This window comes from Rhinoraja longicauda, chromosome 12 (assembly GCF_053455715.1).
Source record: "Rhinoraja longicauda isolate Sanriku21f chromosome 12, sRhiLon1.1, whole genome shotgun sequence".
Taxonomy (NCBI): domain Eukaryota; kingdom Metazoa; phylum Chordata; class Chondrichthyes; order Rajiformes; family Arhynchobatidae; genus Rhinoraja; species Rhinoraja longicauda.
This window is the reverse complement of record NC_135964.1, coordinates 6,177,956-6,200,362: the sequence shown is the minus strand read 5'-3', so window position 1 is coordinate 6,200,362 and position 22,407 is coordinate 6,177,956. Positions and strand designations below refer to the sequence as shown.

The 22,407-nt window shown below is 36.9% G+C and overlaps 1 protein-coding gene across 1 annotated transcript in view; it reads right to left on the bottom strand.

The window, feature by feature from the left end:
- Window positions 1-22,407, bottom strand: part of ccdc191 (coiled-coil domain containing 191) — a 48,824-nt gene that overhangs the window by 4,564 nt on the left and 21,853 nt on the right. Inside the window, exons 9-13 of the mRNA XM_078408932.1 lie at window positions 17,058-17,298; window positions 15,412-15,911; window positions 12,840-12,925; window positions 11,871-11,953; window positions 4,728-4,829 (exon numbers count right to left, since the gene is read on the bottom strand). Of these exons, the coding sequence (XP_078265058.1) occupies window positions 4,728-4,829; window positions 11,871-11,953; window positions 12,840-12,925; window positions 15,412-15,911; window positions 17,058-17,298 (1,012 nt within the window). The remainder of the gene's footprint in view (window positions 1-4,727; window positions 4,830-11,870; window positions 11,954-12,839; window positions 12,926-15,411; window positions 15,912-17,057; window positions 17,299-22,407) is intronic.

Here is a 22,407-nt window from a genome sequence, read left to right as displayed (position 1 = left end):
TCAAAGGACTGTGGACCCACTGAATGGCATAAGACTGAAGGCATACTTTTGGACAGTAACAAATTTCACTAGTGGTTGACCAGTGGTTCTGCAAGTAATATGGCTTGTTGCACCTTGCACATCAACCTCTACGCAGTGCAGTGTGGCAATATACAACAGGCTGATGATCAAAGTCAAGGATGGCTCCTTATTGTACTGAGCAGAGGGCTGGATGAACTTTGTATTTGCATCCTCAAGTTTTATGCAAGGCAGCCAATGCATCTGTTATAAATGTATTCATTTGCATGGTGTTACCTTCCTCAAAGGAAAAGATAAGTGAAGCCAACTTGTTTTTTTCTTTGCGCCTCTATTTTAAATCAAAAGACATTGAGAAATAATGGAAAAGACTTCCAGGACACCGGACGCAACACACCTGTAAAAAGGTAAATGTAGCAGAGACCAGCAGACTATCTAGAGGACAATTCAAGCCATCATTTTAACTGCATTTACAGAATATCAATTCTCTTAAATAAATTGGATTTCAAATGCAATACCACCAACAGTTTAAAATACTGAAAATGTACAATTTATTCTAACACGAGCCGCAGTTTTATCTGGATTGAATCAGATGGTGCATAAAGTGCAAGTGAATTACACCCATGACAACCTGATTCCCCACCACAATCTTTGGAATCAATTCAACTGACTTCATCCAAATCAGAAAACAAGCTTTTGACCAATTTGACTCAGTTTGGAAGGGTTTTCATACGTACACGTCCACAGTCACGTCAATTGCCCTGCTGCCAGTTACTTGAAGCCAAAGGTCTTCTCTGCTCTTTCAGAAATATCAATTAGTTTAAACAGAAAATTTTCAGTTTTAAACCAGTTATCAAAAATTATAGCAGGCTCTTAAATCAGCTGTGGACATGGGCTAAGGAATGGCAATTGGAGTTTAAAGTAGATAAGTGCGAGGTTGCACTTGGGAAGTCAAACCAAGGCAGGACTGTCACATTGAAGGGCAGGGCAGGGCACTCGGGAGTGTTGGGGAGCAGAGGAATCTAGGAATACAGGTACATAGTTCCCGCAACGTGGTGGTGTCACAGGTAGATAGGGTGGCTTTTGGTACATTGGCCTTCATCAGACAGGGTATCAAGTATTGCCACTGGGATGTTATTTTACTTGTACAAGACGTTGGCGAGATCACATTTCTTTACTGTGTTCAGGTTTAGTCACCCTGCTATTGGAAGAATGTCATTAAGCTGGGAAGTTTAATGAGAGAAGGTTTACGGGAATGTTGCTCGGACTCGAGGAGTTGAGCTACAAGGAGAGGTTGTGCAGTCTAAGACTTTATTCCTTGGAGCGCAAGAGACTGAGGAATGATCTTATTGAAGTGTATAAAATTATGAATTATTACAGGTGAATGTACAGAGTCTTCTACCCAGGGTAGGGAAATCAGACACCAGATAACATAGGTTTGAGATGAGAGAGGTAAGATTTAATAGGAACCGGAGGGCCAACCTTTTCACTCAGATAGTGGTGGGTATAATGACCAAGCTGCCAGAGGAGGTAGATGAGACAGATAGTGTAACAGCATTTAAAAGGCACTTGGTCAGGTTCATGGATAGGAAATGCTTAGAGGGTATGGGCCAAATGCAGGCAAATTGGACTAGATTAGAATGGGCATCTTTGTCAGCACGGATGAGTTGGGCCAAAGGGCCTGTTTCCAATTGACTATGACTCTAATTGGTCTAACCCATAAGCTCAGGCTGTGCTCCTGGTTTTGGACTTCCCCATCATCACGAACATCCTTCCTGCATAAGGCCATACAGCGTGGAAACAGACACTTTGGCCCAACTTGCCCACGCCGACCAACATGCCCCACCTGTAGCAGTCCCACCTGCCTGCGTTTGGCCCATGTCTTTCTAAACATACCCTATCCATGTACCTGTCCAAATGCTTTTTTAAACATTGTGATATAATACCTACCTCAACTCATTCTAAATACTTACCACCCTTTGTGCAAAAACAGATCCCCTCAGGTTCCTATTAAATCTCCACCCCCACCCCTCCAAACTTAAACCCATGTTCTCGATTCCCCTACTCTCGGTAAAAGACTGTGCATTTACTCTATCTATTCCTCTCACAATCTTATATACCTCTATAAGATCACCCCTCGTCCTCCTGCACTCCAAGGAATAAAGTCCTGGCCTGCTCAACCTCACCTTATATCTCTGGCCCTCAAGTCTTGGCAACATCCATGTAAATCTTCTCTACACTCTTTCCAGTTTAACATCTTTCCTATAACAGGGTGACCGAAACTGAACACAATACTTTAATTCGGCCTCACCAATGAGTTGTACAACTGTAATGTAACCTTCCAATTTCTATACTCAATACTCTGACTGATGTAGGTCAATGTGCTGAAAGCTTCATCCCACCCCATCTACCTGTGACACTACTTGCAAGCTACTATGGACCGGCCCTCCTAGATCCCTCTGCTCTACAACAATCCCCAGAGCCCTGCCATTCACCGTGTAGGTCCTGCCCTGGTTAGACTTCCCAAAATGAAAAGTCTCACACTTATCTGTATTAAATTCCATTAACCATTCCTAATCAGCCAAGATCCTGCTGCAATTTTTTTAGGATTTTAAGCTTCAACTAGACCAAGTGGACCCGCTGGGCCCAAACATTGTTGCAACACCCTCTCCTCCCCCACTCCCCTCATCCCCATCCCCACCCCCCCCTCCTCCCACTCCCCTCATCACCCCTCAGGTTGCCTCTCCTCCCCCACTCCCCCCTCCCTCCCCTCCTCCCCGCTCCCCTCCTCCCCGCTCCCCTCCTCCCCGCCTCCCCCCCCCTGCCTTCCCCACACTCCCCCTAGTACCAGATCAACCGAGCCCCAACTGCGCATGCGTGGTTAATTTTTTTTAAAATGTGAATAACTTAAAATATAACACCGATTTTAATGAAACTTCTGCCATATGACCACGGGACAACGGTGAGTAAGGTGGGCCTAAAATTGTCACGCTATCGTGTACCGTTTTGGCTGTAGTTTAGGAACAAGCGAACAATGAGAGTTTTAGTATATAGATGAAGTCCCCTCTATTTCTTTTCATTCCTAACAAATAGAATCGCAATGTCTCTTCTTATGTACATACACATATGCACATATGGACTGACATGCACATACATGCACATACACACGCATGTACATACCTATACATATATATATATGTGTGTGTGTGTGTGTGAGTACGTGTATGTGTGTGTATATATATATATATATATATATATACACCAACCCAGAAATCTGTATATAAACCTTCACTGCATTTCCACCAAACAAGAACATGCTTCCTGTGACAAGATTAAAATCTGTATATGATGTGATTAGACAATAGGTGCAGGAGGAGGCCATTCGGCCCTTCGAGCCAGCACCACCATTCAATGTGATCATGGCTGATCATTCTCAATCAGTACCCCGTTCCTGCCTTCTCCCCATACCCCCTGACTCCGCTATCCTTAAGAGCTCTATCTAGCTCTCTCTTGAATGTATTCAGAGAATTGGCCTCCACTGCCCTCTGAGGCAGTGAATTCCACAGATTCACAACTCTCTGACTGAAAAAGTTTTTGCTCATCTCAGTCCTAAATGGCCCCTTATTCTTAAACTGTGGCACCGAGGCTGTGTACAATTTGAGCAAGACTTCCACTGGTCCGGAAGTCCCCAACTCTGAAGGTGGACATACTGTGTGTCTTCATATCCAGGCCTCATTGCACCTCTATTTGTTTATTTGTTACCATTTAGATAATAATCTGTTTTTTCTATAATCTATTTATGCCACCAAAATAAATAAGCTCACATTGACTCGCATGATATTTCAATGGTACATTCCTTAAGTATATAGGTTATGATTTTACATTGGGGTATCATTCCAGAATTAGTTTTTTTTAAATAATTGGTTTTAATGTAATCATTATTGAATTACAGTGCTGTTATTATGGAATTTGTTTAGATACCTTATTGCATAGAGCAATAAGCAAAGCCGGATCTCAAAACCTTTAACATTTTTATGTTAAAATCATTTTTAGGAACATTATGAATCATGTTTAACAATTCTTCAGCCCATCTTATCCATCCAATTTTGCATCTGTACTAATCCTATTTAGCAGTACATGGTCTGTAGCCTTTCATGCCTTAGCAATTCACGTGATCTTTGCCCACAGTTTGGTCAGGTCTATGACCAACATAGCCCACAGTTTGGTCAGGCCTTATGCTCAGCACTTGTTTATGTCTTCCAGAGTTTGTAGGCACCAGTGTGTCCCACATTGATAAACCACTGTGCTCCAGATGACTTATGATCAAACGCAGCTACAAACTGAACATTGTGCGAATTAAAATAACTCCATAAAATATTGTGACAACAGTAGGAAACCATTACCTGCAAATTTCATTTCAACTATCAAAGCATAATAGCACATTTCTTCCTATTCAGAACTGCTTTATCCTCCTTACAAAGTATATCCAATCTTTACTGAAGTAAAATACTGCTCCCGCCTTTCAATTATGTGCATACTTTGAGTTATTATTAATAAAAACTTTAATTTGGGATCTATGATGTTTAAGTAAAATAATTATTTATATATTTCATAAAAAAACATTTGTAAACAATTTCAAAACTTTAGCAAATTGCCAAAGACCTTGCTTCCATATTGGACAACACATTAAGCAGTTCTTTGCAAATTCAAACCTGTCTCTGTAATCGTTTCTCCTCACGCTTCTTTTCTAATAATGCTTGTTTCTCAGCTTCCTGCTGCATTCGCCGTTCTTCCTCCTTTGCTCTTAGGTGCACCTTGAGCAACAGAAAAAAGTGAAAATATTCTGTCACATCACACAGACCATTACAACTCAAGTACATTACTTTCACGTTGAATTTCAATTTTTTTTTATTTAAAAAAATATATATTTTATTTAAGTTTTAACAGAACCCATACGTTATACATTTTACATTCCTTAATAAACAATAGTCACTGACCTATAATTTCGATTATACACGTATTGTTCTGTATTTTCTCCCCTCCCCCCCACCCCCCCCACCCACCCACCCCCCAGTTCAAAAGAAGGAAAAAGAAAAAGCAGAAGAAAGAAAGAAAAGGAAAAACCTGGAGTCCCGAGGGAGTCACTTCCGAGTAATTTATTTTTAAATTCTTGTTAGGTATCAAAGCAATCCTGAATTTAACTACTTCCTATTCTTAATCCTAGCTTTGCCATGAATGGGTTCCACACCTTCAAAAAGAAGTCATATCCATTTCTCAGATTATACGTTGCTTTTTCTAATGGGATACAACTCCGCATTTCTGCATGCCATCTTTCAAATCTTATTTCATTTTGTTCTTTCCATGTGACTGCAACACATTTTTTTGCTACTGCTAATGATATTTTGAGAAATCTTTCCTGATGTTTATCCAAACTTAGCTTTGGTATTATTCCTTTTGTATCTCCTAGCAAAAACAACCTTGAATCCATTGGTATGATCTTATTCATCAATTGATCTAAAAACTTTTTTAGGTCTTGCCAAAAAGGAATTACCTTCTGACATGCCCATGTAGAGTGTATAAAAGTGCCCACGTCTTGGTTGCATCTAAAACAACTTTCAGATGAGTTTGGTTTAAATTTATTTAATTTTTCCGGGGTTAAATATAGTTGCTGCAAAAAATTATACTGTACTAAGCTGTATCTCACATTAATAGTATTTTTCATACTATCTAAACACAGTCTTTCCCAACTTGGTTCATCAATAATAATATTAAGATCTGTTTCCCATCTTTGTCTTGCTTTATGAATTCCTATCTTTGGACTAGATATCTGTAGTAGTTTATACATTGATGATATAAATTTTTTCATTCCCTTGCCCTGAATCAAGGATTCGATTCCTTTAATCTGAAATAGAGACATTGAATTACCTAACTTTTCCCTTAAAAAAGATTGTAATTGATAATAGAAAAAAATACTATTCCCTGGAATTTGATATTTATTTCTCAATTGCGAAAATGTCAAAAAGATATTCCCTTCATAGCAGTCTCCTATATTTTTAATACCCTTCTGTTCCCAGAGTTGTAGTATTTGATTATTCCAAGCAAACGGCAATAATCCATTTTTTACTAATGGAGTTTTAGCTGTTAAGAAAAATCTTTTATCCTTAACTTTAACTGTTTTCAACAATGTATTAATTAAATGTTTTAGCAAAGGTGACTCTTTATCCTTAACTAATAGCTTCGCTTCCCATTTATATATAAATTCTTCTGGACAAGATTCTTTTATTTTATCCATTTCAATTTTAACCCATGCTGTTTTTCCACCCTCTTGATAAAAGGATGAAATAAAACTCATTTGTGCTGCCAGATAGTAATTTTTAAAATTTGGTAATTGCAATCCACCTAATTCAAATTTCCATGTTAATTTTTCCAGAGACACTCTTGGCATTTTACCTTTCCAAAGAAAATTCCTCACAGTTTTATTCAATTCTTGAAAAAATTTATTTGGCAAAGGTATAGGCAGTGTTGAAAATAAATACTGTATCCTCGGGAAAATATTCATCTTAATACAATTCACTCTCCCTATCAATGTAATTGGAAGATTCATCCATTTTTTCAGGTCCTCATCTATTTTTTTTATTAGTGGTTTATAATTTAATTTATACAAATTATTTAACTTATTATCTACATTAACTCCTAAAAACTTAATGCCTTCTTTTTGCCATTTATACTGACTTTCTCTTTTACATTGATCATAATTGCCTTCAACAAGAGGCATTATTTCAGTTTTATCTTTATTAATTTTATATCCTGATACTTTCCCATATTCTTCCAGTCTGAAATATAATTTTCTTAAGGATTCCAATGGTCTGGTAAGACAAATTAAGACATCATCAGCAAATAAAGTAATTTTGTGATCTTCCTGATTAACTTTAAATCCTTTAATATCTAAATCTGCTCTTATTAGCTCTGCCAGAGGTTCAATGGCCAATACAAATAAAGCCGGTGACAAGGGACATCCCTGTCTACTAGATCTTTCCAAATTAAATGATTGAGAAGATTGGCCATTTGTCACCACTTTGGCTTTAGGTTGTTTATAAAGAGCTTTTACCCAGTTAATAAAACCATTTCCTAATCGGTACTTCTCTAATACTTTAAATAAAAAATCCCATTCTAACCTGTCAAACGCCTTTTCAGCATCTAAAGCAACTGCTACGCTCAATTCCTTTCTTTTCTGTGCTAAATGTAAAATACTTATAAATCTTGCTACATTATCAGATATTTTCCTTTTTTTGACAAATCCAGTTTGGTCCTCTTTAACCAGCTTCGGTAAATATTCTGCCAATCTCCTTGCTAAAAGTTTAGCAACTATTTTATAATCTGCATTCAACAATGATATTGGTCTATAAGAAGATGCATTTAAAGGGTCTTTCCCTTTTTTTTTAATTACAGTTATAATTGCCAATGAGAAGGAGTCTGGTAATGTAGAAGTTTTTTCCGCTTGATGTATCACTTCCATAAATAGTGGTAACAACAAATCTTTAAATTTTTTATAGAACTCAGGCGGAAAACCATCTTCCCCTGGAGATTTATTACTTGGTAAAGAATATAATACTTCCTCCACCTCTCTCAAAGTAAAGGAGGCATTTAGTCCCATCTGCTCCTCATTAGAGATTGTTGGTAATTGTATCTTGGATAAAAAATTATTTATCTTAATTTCATCCTTTTCAGATTCAGAATGGTACAGATTAGTGTAGTATTGCTTAAATACCTCATTGATTTCTCTAGGTTTATAAGTAATAATGTTCTGATCTGTTCTAATTGAATTTATTGTTCTTGATATTTGTTCTTCTTTCAGTTGCCATGCCAATACCTTGTGCGCTCTTTCTCCTAATTCATAATATCTTTGGTTAGTTCGTAATATTAGTTTTTCTGTTCTGTGAGTATGTAAAGTATTGTATTGAAATTTTTTATTTGCAAGTTGTGTTTTTTTTGTATCTGAAGAAGTTTTCTGTAAGTCTTTTTCTAATACGGTGATTTCTTTTTCTAATCTTTCAGATTCCTTCCTATAGTCTTTTTTTATCTTAGATGAGTAGCTTATAATTTGGCCTCTCAAATAAGCCTTCATTGCATCCCATACAATAAATTTATCATCCACTGATTTTAAATTTGTCTCCAAATATAATTCAATTTGTCCTCGAATAAAATCACAGAAGTCTTGTCTTTTCAATAGTAAAGAGTTGAGTCTCCATCTATACACTGACTGTTCTTTATCTGGCATCGTAATTTTCATTAATAATGGTGAGTGATCCGATAACAATCTAGCCTTGTAATCTATTTGTATTATTCTACCGCTTAATTGAGCTGAAATCAAAAATAGATCTATTCTAGAATATGTATCATGTCTATTGGAATAAAAAGAGTAATCTCTTTCCTTGGGATGGCTTTTCCTCCAAACATCTATTAAATTTAAACTTTCCATTAAATTCAAGGTTGTCTTCGCTGCTCTTGTCCTTGTCGTTGTCCTTGATGATCTATCCATTACTGGATTTAAACAAAAATTGAAATCTCCCCCTATCAATATATTTTCATGTGCTTCCGCTAGATTTAGAAAAGTATCCTGCACAAACTTCTCATCATCTGTATTTGGTGCATATATATTCATTAAAGTCCACAATTCTGAGAAAATTTGACAATGTACAATTATAAATCTACCTACTGGGTCACTTACAATATTTTGTATCTTAATTGGTAGCGTTTTCTTAAATAGGATAGCAACCCCTCTTGCTTTTGAGTTAAAAGAAGATGCGACCATACTTCCTACCCAATCTCTCTTTAACTTTTGATGCTCTTTTTCCGTTAGATGTGTTTCTTGCAAGAAAGCTATATCTACTTCCAATTTTTTCATCTGTGTTAAAATTCTCTTCCTTTTTATCGGTCCATTTAACCCATTCACATTATAGCTTAAAAAATTTAATGTGTTATCCATTCATTCCTTTTTTTTTTTGTTTCCTTACCTTGATACCTCTTCCGGTATTTACATTGTACCGTATTTCAGTGTGCGGGATAGTCCAGGTATAAAAACAGAAAAGAAATAAGAAAGATAGAGAAATAGACCCTCCCTCTAATGTTGTTAATAAATAGATTAGCAGCATTACCCCCCTCTATTATACGAGGTGTGGTCCGCACCACACTTGTGCCCATGATTATGGTGGAGCATCCACATTCTCCAACCCCCCCGATATATCAAGTACTTCTAAAAATTAACAATCCTTAATACAGTTAATCCCCTCTATAGTATACAGATATTATTAATAATCAATCATTCATGAATCTTCTTAAGCATTTCTCGATGGCAATTCTTCCGCATACTCTTCTGCTTTGACAAAGTCTTTAAAAAATTTATTTTCTCCAGTGTTGATCATAATCTTCAAAGTAGCCGGATGCAGTAAAATAAACCTATAGCCTTTCTTCCATAGAATATTTTTTGCCTTATTAAATTCTTTTTTTCTGCTCAACAAGGCATTACTGATGTCTGGGTAAAAGATTATTTTAGTACCTTCATGTTCTATTGGTTTTCCCTCTCTTATATTATTCCCGACTGTTTTGAAAACCAATTCTCGATCTTGGTATCTTAAAAATTTAATCAACACAGATCTTGGCTTTTGATTAGCCGAGGGTTTCGGTCTTAGAGCCCTATGTGCTCTTTCTATTTCCATCGGACCTTGTTTATCTATTCCCAGAGTGGCCACTATCCAATCTTGAAAAAGTTAATTGGGTCTTCCCCCTCCACTCCCTCTGGCAAACCGACAATTTTAACATTATTTCTCCTGCTATAGTTTTCCAAGGCATCCAACTTCTCCGCCGTCTTTTTGCTTTCAATTGCTGCTGCAGTAATACTGTCTTCATTTTTTTCCACTCTAGATTTTAACATTTCATTTTCCATTTGCATATTATCCACTTTATTTGTCACTGTTTGAAATTTCTCCTCCATTTTTTTCAAAGCCTTACGAAATTTCTTGTTATCTCTCCTCATTAATTTGTTATCTCCTTCAATTTTCTTGAGCCTGTTAATAATTTCTTGAAGCATCGTTTTCATATTAGTCTCTGTATCTTCTTGCTTTTCTTCCTCTTCTTCATTTCCACTTCCACTGCTAGTGGAGTCTCCCGTTACCTCATCGTCACTCGAGTCCGAAACTCCAGACAAAACAGACAAAGCATCAGCAGCCTCTCGGCAAACAGTGGGCTTTTTTGATAACTCACGGCGACTCCCTCGTATTTTGACCCGAGTCAAAGAGCGCTTGCTGGGAGTAGTAGATTCCAGCTTCATACCGGAACCCTCCCCAGACTCACCGCCTGCCGAGGGGTCACCAAATCTAGTCCCCTGCTCCATCAGAGCTGTGGGCCTTCCTTCGATTTTTTTCCTTGATTCCTTTGCTTGCTTCTGTGGCAGTTGTACTCCTCCTTTTACTTTCTTGGAAGGCATCTGTACGTTCTGTATTCTTTCTGATTTAATTTAAAGTACTTGATTCCTTTAGTTCGTCTTTTTTTAGCAGTTTAGGGCTTTGTTTTCGGGAGTGCTGAAAAGTTATGTCTACTCAGCCAAGCATTGGACACGCCCCCCCCCCCCCCCGTTGAATTTCAATTTTGAGATGAACTTGTAATGTTTCAGCTCAAAATGCTATTGAGAGGAAAATCCGAGGACCACAATCATCTCCAAAGGAGAATAGGAGGGATAAGTTGGGAGGCCGAACACTTAAAATGCTTATATTCCCCCTGGTCAGTTCTTATTAAATGCACCAAGAAAATAAGCTTTTAAAGTACGACATTTTCTTGATGTACATATAACACTGTGATGCACATATAACACAGTGAACATACATTCACTGTTCCAGGGCACTTAAAAAAAAGGTTTAATATGTATTTTTGAATTGTAAACGTTGTTGTAATATGGGAAGTGTTCCAATTTGCATAGAGCAAACACTTACAAAATACACAATGAGATCATTTGGTTAAGGGTTAAATTGAGTAACTTCACGGTGAATATCTCCCTGACTTTGTGATTTCGTATCTCCTCCAGAGGGCAAACTGAACCTATTTTTAATATTTCATCCCAAAACGGTGCAACATTCTTTTAAAACGGCACTGACCTCTGCCATGAAATTTGTACTCGTATCCTCAGAACGAGGCTTGATCCTACCATATTTTAGTTTAGAAACAAGAGTACTATAATAAATTACTTCACTAACTTTACTTTTACTAGCTCAGTTTGCAATTAGGATGGGCTACCATCTATTACCTTAATGGGAGAACAAAAATGCTAAACTTCCAAAGAACATTTGATGCTTTCCAACAAGCTCATATTCCAAACATCGCAATGTCATATGAAGAAATCAAAGCGCTGCTCCTCACGCTCTCCGTACCAGAGACTATTGTTTATGGTTACTTCATGTTTGTAACAGAGATTCAAATTTAAGTGCATTTCCCATTTAAATTATCTTGTGTTTTTGAAGAATAAAGCAAGCTGGGTTTTTTTTGTTGCGGGGGGGGGGAATGCTCTAGGTTAACGTAAATGGAACTTTTTGTGGAATCTTTAATCTAATTTGGTTCGGTTTGTATTACGTGTCTTTTCATTCGTATGGTAGATGCCCTTCTTGGTGCCGGTGGTACAAATCTAATTATTTGCTCAACATACAAATTGTGCTTGTAAATATTCAAAAACAGGGTACTTTTATTTTAGGCAATCTTGTCTCCATTAAATGTCAATTACAATTACAGTCATGTAAACTATCAATGTTTTAACACCATTGGATAAATTATTAAAGAAAACAGGGAAATAATATAATATCTAAACTTACAAGTTTTTCATCTTCCTTTTTTCTTTTGATCTCTTCCAATTCTTTTCTTCTTGCCATGCGTTGCTTTGCTCGTTCCTCCATTGCTGAGATAATATTCCACATTGAGAGATAGCAACCAAATGGATAGCTTTGCACAAGTCATTCAGTGGTGACCAATTAAATTTGGTCATTTAATTCAATTACAGTTTAGGTTTATACACGTTTACTGGGAAGATGTATGAAAACATTACTAATTTAGTGTACAGTATTATTAAGTCTTAGTCAAACAATTCCAGAATTAGAATGACAAAGGAATCATACAACATGATCCACATATTGTAAAAGTTGCGGCCCCAGCACTGAGCCTTGCGGCACTCCATCAGTCCACAGACTACCCTTTGCAACAGCACAAATCCTAACTCCAATTGTTGGCGAAACATTTTTAAACTTTGTTTGTGTCCACAGATACATGTTTTGTCCCTGATCAACACTCTTTTATATATATATATATATATATATATATATATCTATATATTTTTTTTTTAATTTAATCGGCATATTGTATAAATGGCCACTTCATTGCAGGTGAAAAAATGATGCAATAATAGATTATTCAAACAAGCACCCTTAATAGCCAAATCAAATAATATATAAAGCTCATTGTCTGCTGACATCATCGTACCTCGTCTGTCACTGTACAGCACTGAAGGGTAGAAACTAAAGAACTTTTACTCTTCTATTTAGTCTCATGATATGGATATCAACTTTAATTGGACTGTTCACTAATTCATAGAAAATCAGTGCTGTTCCTAGTTTGGATATTGGTCAATTTAATAACCCCAAGTATAACACATTAAGAAAACAGAAAACAAAAGGTTTGATTGTGTTAAAATTGAAGTCTCAGCTATGTAGAGAAAGAGCAAAAACACACCAATAAAATATACAGTCAAGTTACATGAAACACTAAATCACCAGCATTAAAAAGCATACCTTTGACGATTGGGTGAGGTGAAATCAAGTTTTTGGTCCCAGTTGTGCAACAACTGGTTTCCTCAGCTGATGATGGAACAATTGACCTATGGGAGAATAAAGTCTGATGACATTGCCCATCTCACTTTTTACACGTACAATTCTCCACACAGGAGATGCCTTTGATAAGGTCCCACACAGGTGATTAGTGGGCAAAACTAGAACGCATGGTATTGGGGGTAGTGTATTGAAATGGATAGAAAATTGGTTGGCAGACAGGAAACAAAGAGTAGGAATAAATGGGTCCCTGTCAGAATGGCAGGCAGTGGTGAGTGGAGTGCCGCAAGGCTCGGTGCTGGGGCCGCAACTATTTACAATATATATTAACGATTTAGATGATGGGATTAAAAGTAATACTAGCAAATTTGCAGATGACACAAAGCTGGGTGGCAATGTGAACTGCAAAGAGGATGCTAGGAGGTTGCAGGGTGACTTGGACAGGTTGAGTAAGTGTGCAGATACATGGCAGATGCAGTAAAATGTAGATAAATGTGAGGTTATCCACTTTGGCGGCAAGAACAAGGAAGCACGTTATTATCTCAATGGTGTCAGTTTAGGTAAAGGGGAAGTGCAACGAAACCTGGGTGTCCTTGTACACCAGTCACTGAAAGTAAATATGCAGGTATAGCAGGCAGTGAAGAAACCTAATGGCATGTTGGCCTTCATAACGAGCAGATTTGAGTATAGGGGTAAAGAGGTCCTTCTGCAATTGTACAGGGCACTGGTTAGACCACATCTGGAGTATTGTGTGCAGTTTTGGTCTCCTAATTTGAGGAAGGACATCCTTGCTATTGAGGAAGTGCAGTGTAAGTTCACGAGGTTAATCCCCGGATGGCGGGACTGTCATGTGAGGAAAGATTGGAAAGACTGGGCTTGTATTCACTGGAATTTAGAAGGATGAGAGGGGATCTTATACAAATGTATAAAATTATATAAGGACTGGACAAGATAGATGCAGGAAAAATGTTTCTAATGTTGAGGGAGTCCAGAACCAGGGGCCACAGTCTAAGAATAAAGGAGAGGCCATTTAAAACTGAGATCAGAAAAAAACGTTTTCACACAGAGTTGGGAATTTGTGGAATTCTCTGCCACAGAAGGCAGTAGAGGCCAATTCACTGGATGAATTTAAAAGAGGGTTAGATAGAGCTCTGGGGACTCGTGGAATCAAGGGATTATGGTGAGAAGGCAGGCACAGGTTACTGATTGTGGATGATCAGCCATGATCACAATAATAATAATAATAATAATAATAATAAACATTTATTTTTTATAGCGCTTTTCCAGATGCTCAAAGACGCTTTACAAAAACAGTCAAGACATAAAAACAAACAAACGAACTGTCCTGACGGAGAAGCGGCGAACAAATAGCGCCAGCGTCCTCTCACGTCAGGGTCTGGCAGTAGACAATAAAGAACACAAGACACACAATTACAATTTTTAACACAAACAGCCAGCACAGTGATTGCTCCAGGCACACCCTCACTCATTCTTCTCCCGTGGTGCCACGAGGCGATCGAGGCTCCCGACTTTTGAAGCCCCCACCGGGCGATGGAAAGTCCCAGGGCCGAGCCGAGTAGGCCGATGAAGGTCCTGAGCCCCCACCGGGCGATGGAAAGTGCCGCGGCCAGGCCACGCAGGGCGATGAGGGGCCTGCGAGCGGGTCAATCAAACCTCGCGCTTCGGGGCGGTCGAAGCTGCTACGGCTGGAGCTCCCGAAAGCCGGTCACCAGCCAGGGACCTGCGAACTCCAGATGTTGCGGTCTGCAGGGCCCACGGCCGAAGCCTCCGAGATGGTAAGTCCAGGCCCTGCGACCAGAGTCTTCAAGGTGGATCCCAGCTGGAGGCCGCCAACTCCACGGTGTTAGGCCGTAGCGCGAACGGAGACACAACACGGTAAAGGTCGCATCTCCGTTGAGGAGGAGATTGGAAAAAAAGGTTTCCCCCACCCCCCACATATACAGAGTTAAAAATAAATCAAAAGAAACATTTAAACGATAACAAAGACAAAAACAAAAAAAAAGACAGAGAGACTGCCGGTGAGCCGCAGCTGCAGAACGCAGCCACGCCCCCATTCTGATGGATGGCAGTCTGGCTCGAAGGGCCAATTGGCCTCCTGCTGCACCTATTTTCTATGTTTCTAAATGCTTTCTGAAATCTGAATAAATGTTCAGGAATTTAGAATAAGGCCAGATTTTCAGATATGGTTATTTCTTGGTAGTAAACCACCTTCTTGAACTGCAATGATCAAATACTTGCACACATTGTAGGAGCAGTATGATTTACACCACTCACAATGGAGGAATGACAAAACACTTACAAGTCCCTCATAGACTAGTATGGGCAAGGATGGCAACTTTCCTCTCACCAGATTTCAGCAAACCAGATGGGATTTTATGACAATCTGGTAGTTTCATGATCATTACTAATGCTAACTTTAAAAAAAAATTCTGGTTATTAACCAAACACAAATTCCACAATACCCTTTGCATTTTAATTCTTAAAACACAATAAGTGAAGATAAGTGTAACACTACCTGAATGTATATGCAGCAGTATCTTTCATGTCAAGCTGCACATTTCCAGTTGGTTTTCTACCCTGAGGAATAGGCTCAGGTCGCATCTTTTGTGTTGCACTAACAATTGCTGTCGTTATTGCAGAAGCCAGTTTGGCATCGTGCTGCAGGATTGTTAATTGTTGCTTCTCCTGAAGCTCTTCAATTATTTTCTGCTTTTCCTGAAGTTGCTTCTTTTGATCCTCAATGAGCTGCTGCTGAAACACATGACGATGTTCAAAGTTGCCCAAAACGTGCAGGTTTGTCTTCCCCGCTATGCCAGAATTGGGATCTTGGTCCCCAGCTGAGATCTTACTTTCATTTTGCACAACCAGTATACCCTCTGCTTTTGGCGCTGCATGCTTACGAGTAACCTGCCAAGCAAATTTTGGTCTTGCAGCAATAAGTTGATGAGTTTTGCTGTCATCTGTCATCAGCAAAGAACCAGCTACAGAAGAATCCTGTTTCTTCATCACCACCACCTGAGATTTTTTTTAAAAAATATGTAAAATGTAAACATTACAATAAATTTAATAAGCTCAATCATGTACACTTTTTAAAGGAGTGGATCATTAAAAAAATTCTATCTAGTTCTTAAGTAGACCGACTAATTTCAAAATCAAGATAAATCATAATTAATAATCATAAATAACACACCCTGACTGCAAGTTCTTATGTTGTTACAAGGCAAAGAAAAATAAATAAGTGTAACAGTAAGCTAAATGGCCCTTGAGCCTTGTGGCTGATCACTTTATCACCTTCTCCCCATACCCCTTGATATCGTTATTGTTTAAATGTCTCTCAATCTCTGCCTTGAATATATTCAATGACTCCAGCTCAACAGTTCCCTGGGGAAGAAAATTCAAAAGAATTACAGCGAGTGCTGAATCTCTGGAATTCTCTGGCTCAGTTGAAGTATTTAAAATGGAGGTGGATAAATATTTCATCGATCGTGGAATAGATGGATGTGGAGAAATAACACAGAAAGCCAACAGAATTCAGCCATAATCACAATAAATGGTGGTGCAGGCTTGAAGGGTCTGATAGTCTATCCTGGTCCTATTTTCTTGTGTTCTCATGAATTTGTTTTAAATTGACAATTTTCGGAGTAGTTGGTTTATTCATGGCTAGCAATCACTCTGTGACCTCAAAGCACTGGGAAGGAGAATCAAATTAAATGAAATTGATATGAACATCATTTTGAGCCTTTTGCTGAGATAAACATTGTTCAATATATCTAACGGAACTAAATAATGAAGAAAACAAGGAACACTGGTCATCAATTGTGTTTGGTGACACTAGAGCTAATAATAGGTAGTCTAGTTCTTATTGGCAATAATGAAAACCATGTTTTGACCCAAGAGTTTGAAGTGTTGGTTGTGGGGTATTTATATCTATTGCACTGTAAACATTTTTGCTCAATTCAGATTGTTACATGTAATATAATACAAACTTTCCATTTAAGTAGAGGTATAACGAATTGTAGTGAATTATTTTTATCAGACAGATTTAAAAATAAATTGTAGTTCTACTTCAATTTTTGAAAGAAGCACTATGGGCACAGTCCAATTTGTACTAAAATACTTTGAATCCCTTAAAATTCAAATAACTATTTCAGCTCCACTTACTGCATTTTGAGCTGGAACAGCTTGCTGCACCTCACATACACATCCTGAAACTCTGTTGGAAACTGTTGACAATTTCACAGAAGAGGCAGAATCCAATAATGCTGCCATTTTCTGTTTTGTCTCCTCTTTTTGCACCTCCAATGCTCTCTTTTCTTTCTCAGCTTTGCACCATAGTAGCCAATTTGTAAAGCAGTATCTGAGCCGATGTTTCCGATTGCATTCTATTGCGAGTTCTTTCTTTCTGTGCAGAGAGAGGGAGCTTTAATTGTATTAACTTTATAATAGACAATAGGTGCAGGAGTAGGCTTATTGAATATTATTATAGAAACAAAAAACTGAATGCACCCAAACAAAAATGTCACATTACCTCCAATGAATTTTTCTGACAATATCATAACACAATTTAGATACTTCTTAGTATAACTATCAGAAAGAAACCAACTCTTATATTTTGAGGAGACATATTTCGCCTGGGCAGTTTGCAGCCCAGTGGTATGAACATCGACTTCTCCAACCTTAGATAGTTCCTCTGTCCCTCTCTTCCCCTCCTCCTTCCCAGATCTCCCTCTATCTTCCTGTCTCCACCTATATCCTTCCTTTGTCCCGCCCCCCTGACATCAGTCTGAAGAAGGGTCTCGACCCATTCCTTCTCTCCCGAGATGCTGCCTGACCTGCTGAGTTACCCCAGCAACTCTTATATTTGCTGTCCAGAAAACATTGATTCAGGTTATTTGATCATTTGAAACATCACTTCTGTTTGCAATACTTTTCTGATTGTAAATCACGTAATTGCACCCTCCAGGAGTTAAATTTTCTAGTGTACTTGCTCGAACCCCATTTGCCCCTGTCCTCCGAATATCAAGTACTTTGCTCATTAAGGACCGACCTCAACGAACTGACAAACTAGGACTTCACAGCTCTTTGGCAAACTGACCTCTACCTTGGAGAGACTGAACACTAGCTCTCCAACTACTACTCATTCCTCCCCCTGCACTGTAACCGGGCCACCTCCCAAACAGCCACTGACTTCCATCTCGAGATGTCCTCCTACATAGCTCCAAAGTCTCAATCCCCCAAACAAGCCTGTTTTACTGGGTCTATGTTCCACTGTGCTGAAGGGCACATCATTTCAGAATGTTCTTATTCTTTCCAAACTTGATTGGATTCTCCCCTTGTCCAATCTCACACCCATTACCCCTTTGATGCTGAAGGACACTTCAGCAGTTGGGTTTCTGCTTCTAACTGGCGGATTGTCTTTTTTATTTTTTTATTTTATTATTTATTTATTTTTTATTTTTTTTTATTTTTGAAAAGCATATGTACAAATCGAAATTTAAAAAAAAACACATTTGTTACAAAGTTCTTACATAGCTTCAATTTTTAAATTTTTGAAGAGAGAAAGTAAAAATAAAAATATAAAACTATAAACTTGGGGAGAGAGATCGTAAGAGGGTTAAAAAAAAAAAAAAGATCTAACAATAAAAATTAACGGGAGTAGATCCGGGAGACAAAAACCACAGCTGTACATCCAACCCCCAACTCAAGTTTCAACTTTTTATTTAAATTTTTTTATTTTTTTTTATTTTAGTCCTGTGCCAAACCCATTTACTTTTCTAAAAATTCAATAAATGGAGACCATATTTTTAAGAATAACTCAGGTTTGTCGATTAAGGCAAACCTTATTTTTTCCAAATGCAGGGTCTCTGTCATTTCCATAGTCCACATTTTAATTGTGGGGGTTATTGGTTTTTTCCAAAATTTAAGTATTAGTTTTTTCGCAGTTATTAGACTGTAATCAAGAAAATGTACCTGACTTACTGTAAAATTTGTAGTATGTTCTGATAATCCTAATATAATTAATTTTGGGTCCATATCTAATTTTTTATTAATAACTTTAGAAACTATTTTAAAAATCTCCAACCAGAAGTTTTGCATTTTTATACAAGTTACGAAAATATGAGTTAAATTAGCTTCTTGAAATTGACATTTATCACACATAGGAGAGATACTAGGAAAAATCCTATTTAATTTCGTCTTCGAATAATGTAATCTATGTATTATTTTAAATTGTATTAAGGAATGTCTAGTATTCAATGAACATTGATGTATATGTTGTAAACTTTCATCCCATATATCTTGCATTATAACTTGATTCAATTCGTCCTCCCATGCTCGTCTATAAGATTCTGATGACGGAATGTCAATGTCAAGGAGAATATTGTAAATAAAAGATATTAATTTATTTGAGTTATGTCGATTCAGGCATACATCAAGTATTTCTGGACCTCTAAACTTATATTCTTGCATGTGTGATTTTACATAATCTCTAAGTTGTAAATATCTACAATAATTATTAACATGTAATCCGTACTTCTGCTGTAACTCCTGAAACGAAAGAAAAGTTCCCTTATGATAAAGATCTCCCACCCTTTTGATTCCATAACTTTTCCATTGAGCAAAGCCTCTATCTAAGACAGACGGTTTAAAAGAAGGATTATTCGCAATAGGAAGGAAAACAGATAATTTACTCAATTTTAACGTAAGCTTTAATTGTTTCCAGGTACGGATAACACTATGTATAATGGGATTACCTCCATATGTTTTTTTATTTAAATTTATTGGAGCTAAGAGGATCGCACCAATATCAAATGGTAAACAATCCTCTTTCTCCATCTTTAACCAATCCGATTGTTGATCAGAATCATCCAACCAGCAGGTTATATTTTTAATATTAACTGCCCAATAATAAAATAAAAAGTTAGGTAAAGCAATTCCTCCATTAATTTTAGACTTACATAAGTGTCTTTTATTTATTCTATGAGTCTTGTAGTCCCAAATAAAATTAGTAACAATTGAATCAATTTTTAAAAAAAACTTTTTTGGAAGGTAGATCGGAATTGCTTGAAATAAATATAATAGCTGTGGAAGAAAGATCATCTTTATAGCATTACTACGACCAACTAATGATATAGGAAGTGTTTTCCAAAATTGGATATTTCTGTGTAATTTAGCAAGTAAAGGAGGAAAATTTGATTTAAATAAAGAAGTATATTTCCTAGTCACGTAAATTCCAAGATATTTAAACTTTTCATAGGCAATTTTAAAAGGAAATTGTTGAAGTATGGCCGGATTATGCTCCATTATTGGCATAATTTCACTTTTATACCAGTTAATTCTATAACCTGAAAATGAACCAAATTGAGTTATGAGATTTAATAAATTCGGAATGCTAATTTCTGGCTTTGTAATATATATTAATACATCATCCGCATATAAAGAAATTTTATTGGTTGTATGTTTAGTGTTGTAGCCATAAATATCTGAATTTGATCTAATACTCTCAGCAAGTGGTTCTATAATAAGGGCAAATAAAAGTGGTGATAGTGGACATCCTTGTCTACAACCCCTAGCTAAATGAAATTTAGATGACAGCATTTGATTAGTTAATATTCTAGCTGTTGGGGATGTATATAAAAGTTTCACCCATGCACAAAAATTTTCACCTAGTTGAAATTTTTCCATCACTGAGAAAAGATAGGGCCATTCTACTTGATCAAATGCTTTTTCAGCATCTAGCGAGATGATTGCTAAATCTTCATTTAATAGTCTATTTGAATAAATTATATTAAACAAGCGTCTCAAGTTGAAAAATGAATATCGTTTGGCTATAAAGCCTGATTGATCGGGGTGTATCAATTTGTCTATAACTAGACTTAATCTCTGAGCTAAGATTTTCGCTAATATCTTCTGATCAGTATTTAAAAGAGCTATCGCCCTATACGAACCAGGGTCTTCAGAATCCTTATCTTTTTTAGGAATGAGGATTATTGTTGATTCAGTCAGAGTTTGTGGCAATCTCTGTTGTTTAAAGGCGTGACTATATACAGTTTGCAAACGTGGAGAGATCAAACCACTGAATTTTTTATAAAACTCATTATTTAAGCCATCAGGGCCAGGAGTCTTCCCATTTTTCATGGATTTAATAGTCTCTTCAACGTCTTTCATAGTTATTTCTGCGCCCAGTAAATTTCTATCACTCACATTCAAACCAGGAAGGTTACATTCCTGCAAAAACTTTTGCATCTGCGCAGAAGTATCTGTTATTTTTGATGAATATAATGACTGATAAAATTGCAAAAATCTGATTAATATCCTTAGGTAGTTTAAGCAAATCTCCATTTTCTGATCTAATTTTATGAATTGTAGAATCATCTTCTAATTTACGGAGTTGACGTGCTAGCAATTTCTGTGGTTTATCTCCAAATTCAAAATGTTTTTGTTTAGTATATTGAAAAAGCCTTAAAATATGAGCTGAAAGGATATAATTTAACTTATATTTGAGAACTGCAATTTTATTATGTATTTCAATAGAGGGAGCGATGGCATTTGTTATGTCTAACTGTCTTATCTGACTTTCCAGGTCATTCTGTTCAGCTCGGTTCTTCTTGTTTTGAGACGCTTGAAAAGCAATAATACATCCTCTCACAAACGCTTTAAATGTTTCCCAAAGCAGGGACGCAGGTGTTTCAGGAAGGTCATTTGCGTTAAAAAAAATCTCAAATTGCGATTTAAGATAATCATAACATGCTTTTTCATTTAAGATTTGCGGATTAAATCTCCAATTAGTCTGTTTCCCCGTTACTCCTTGGAGTTTTACCCTAAATGTTAAAGGGGCATGATCGGATATAATAATATTATGATATTTTGAATTATACGTATAAGGAATAAGTTTGGAGTCCACCAAGAAATAATCAATTCTTGAATAAGTTTTATGCACAGGTGAATAAAATGAATACTCTCGGCCTGAAGGATTATCAATCCTCCAAACATCTTTTATATTTGCATTATTTATATAAGAGTTTAATAATTCACACGACTTGGATTTTGTTTTCCTTTGAGTTGAAGATCTATCCAAATAAGAATCTAATGTACAATTTAAATCTCCTCCAATTATCAAGTTATATTGTCCAAATTCTGGAATGGTATTAAATATATATTTTTAAAATAACGGATTATCAAAATTTGGTGCGTAGACATTCACCAATATCAATTTTGTAGAATATAGTTCTCCCACTAATATAACATATCTACCTTCAGTGTCGACTATAGAGGAAGTATTTATAAATGGTATACCCTTACGAATTAAAATAGCAACACCTCTTGATTTAAAGGGAAACGATGAGTGAAATACTTTATCAATCCATTTGCCTTTCAGTCTATTATGTGCTACATTTTTAAGATGAGTTTCCTGAAGGAACATTATGTCTGCATCAATAGATTTTAAATGTGAAAGTACTTTACCTCTTTTAATTGGTTCATTAACACCCTTGACATTCCAACTACAAAATGT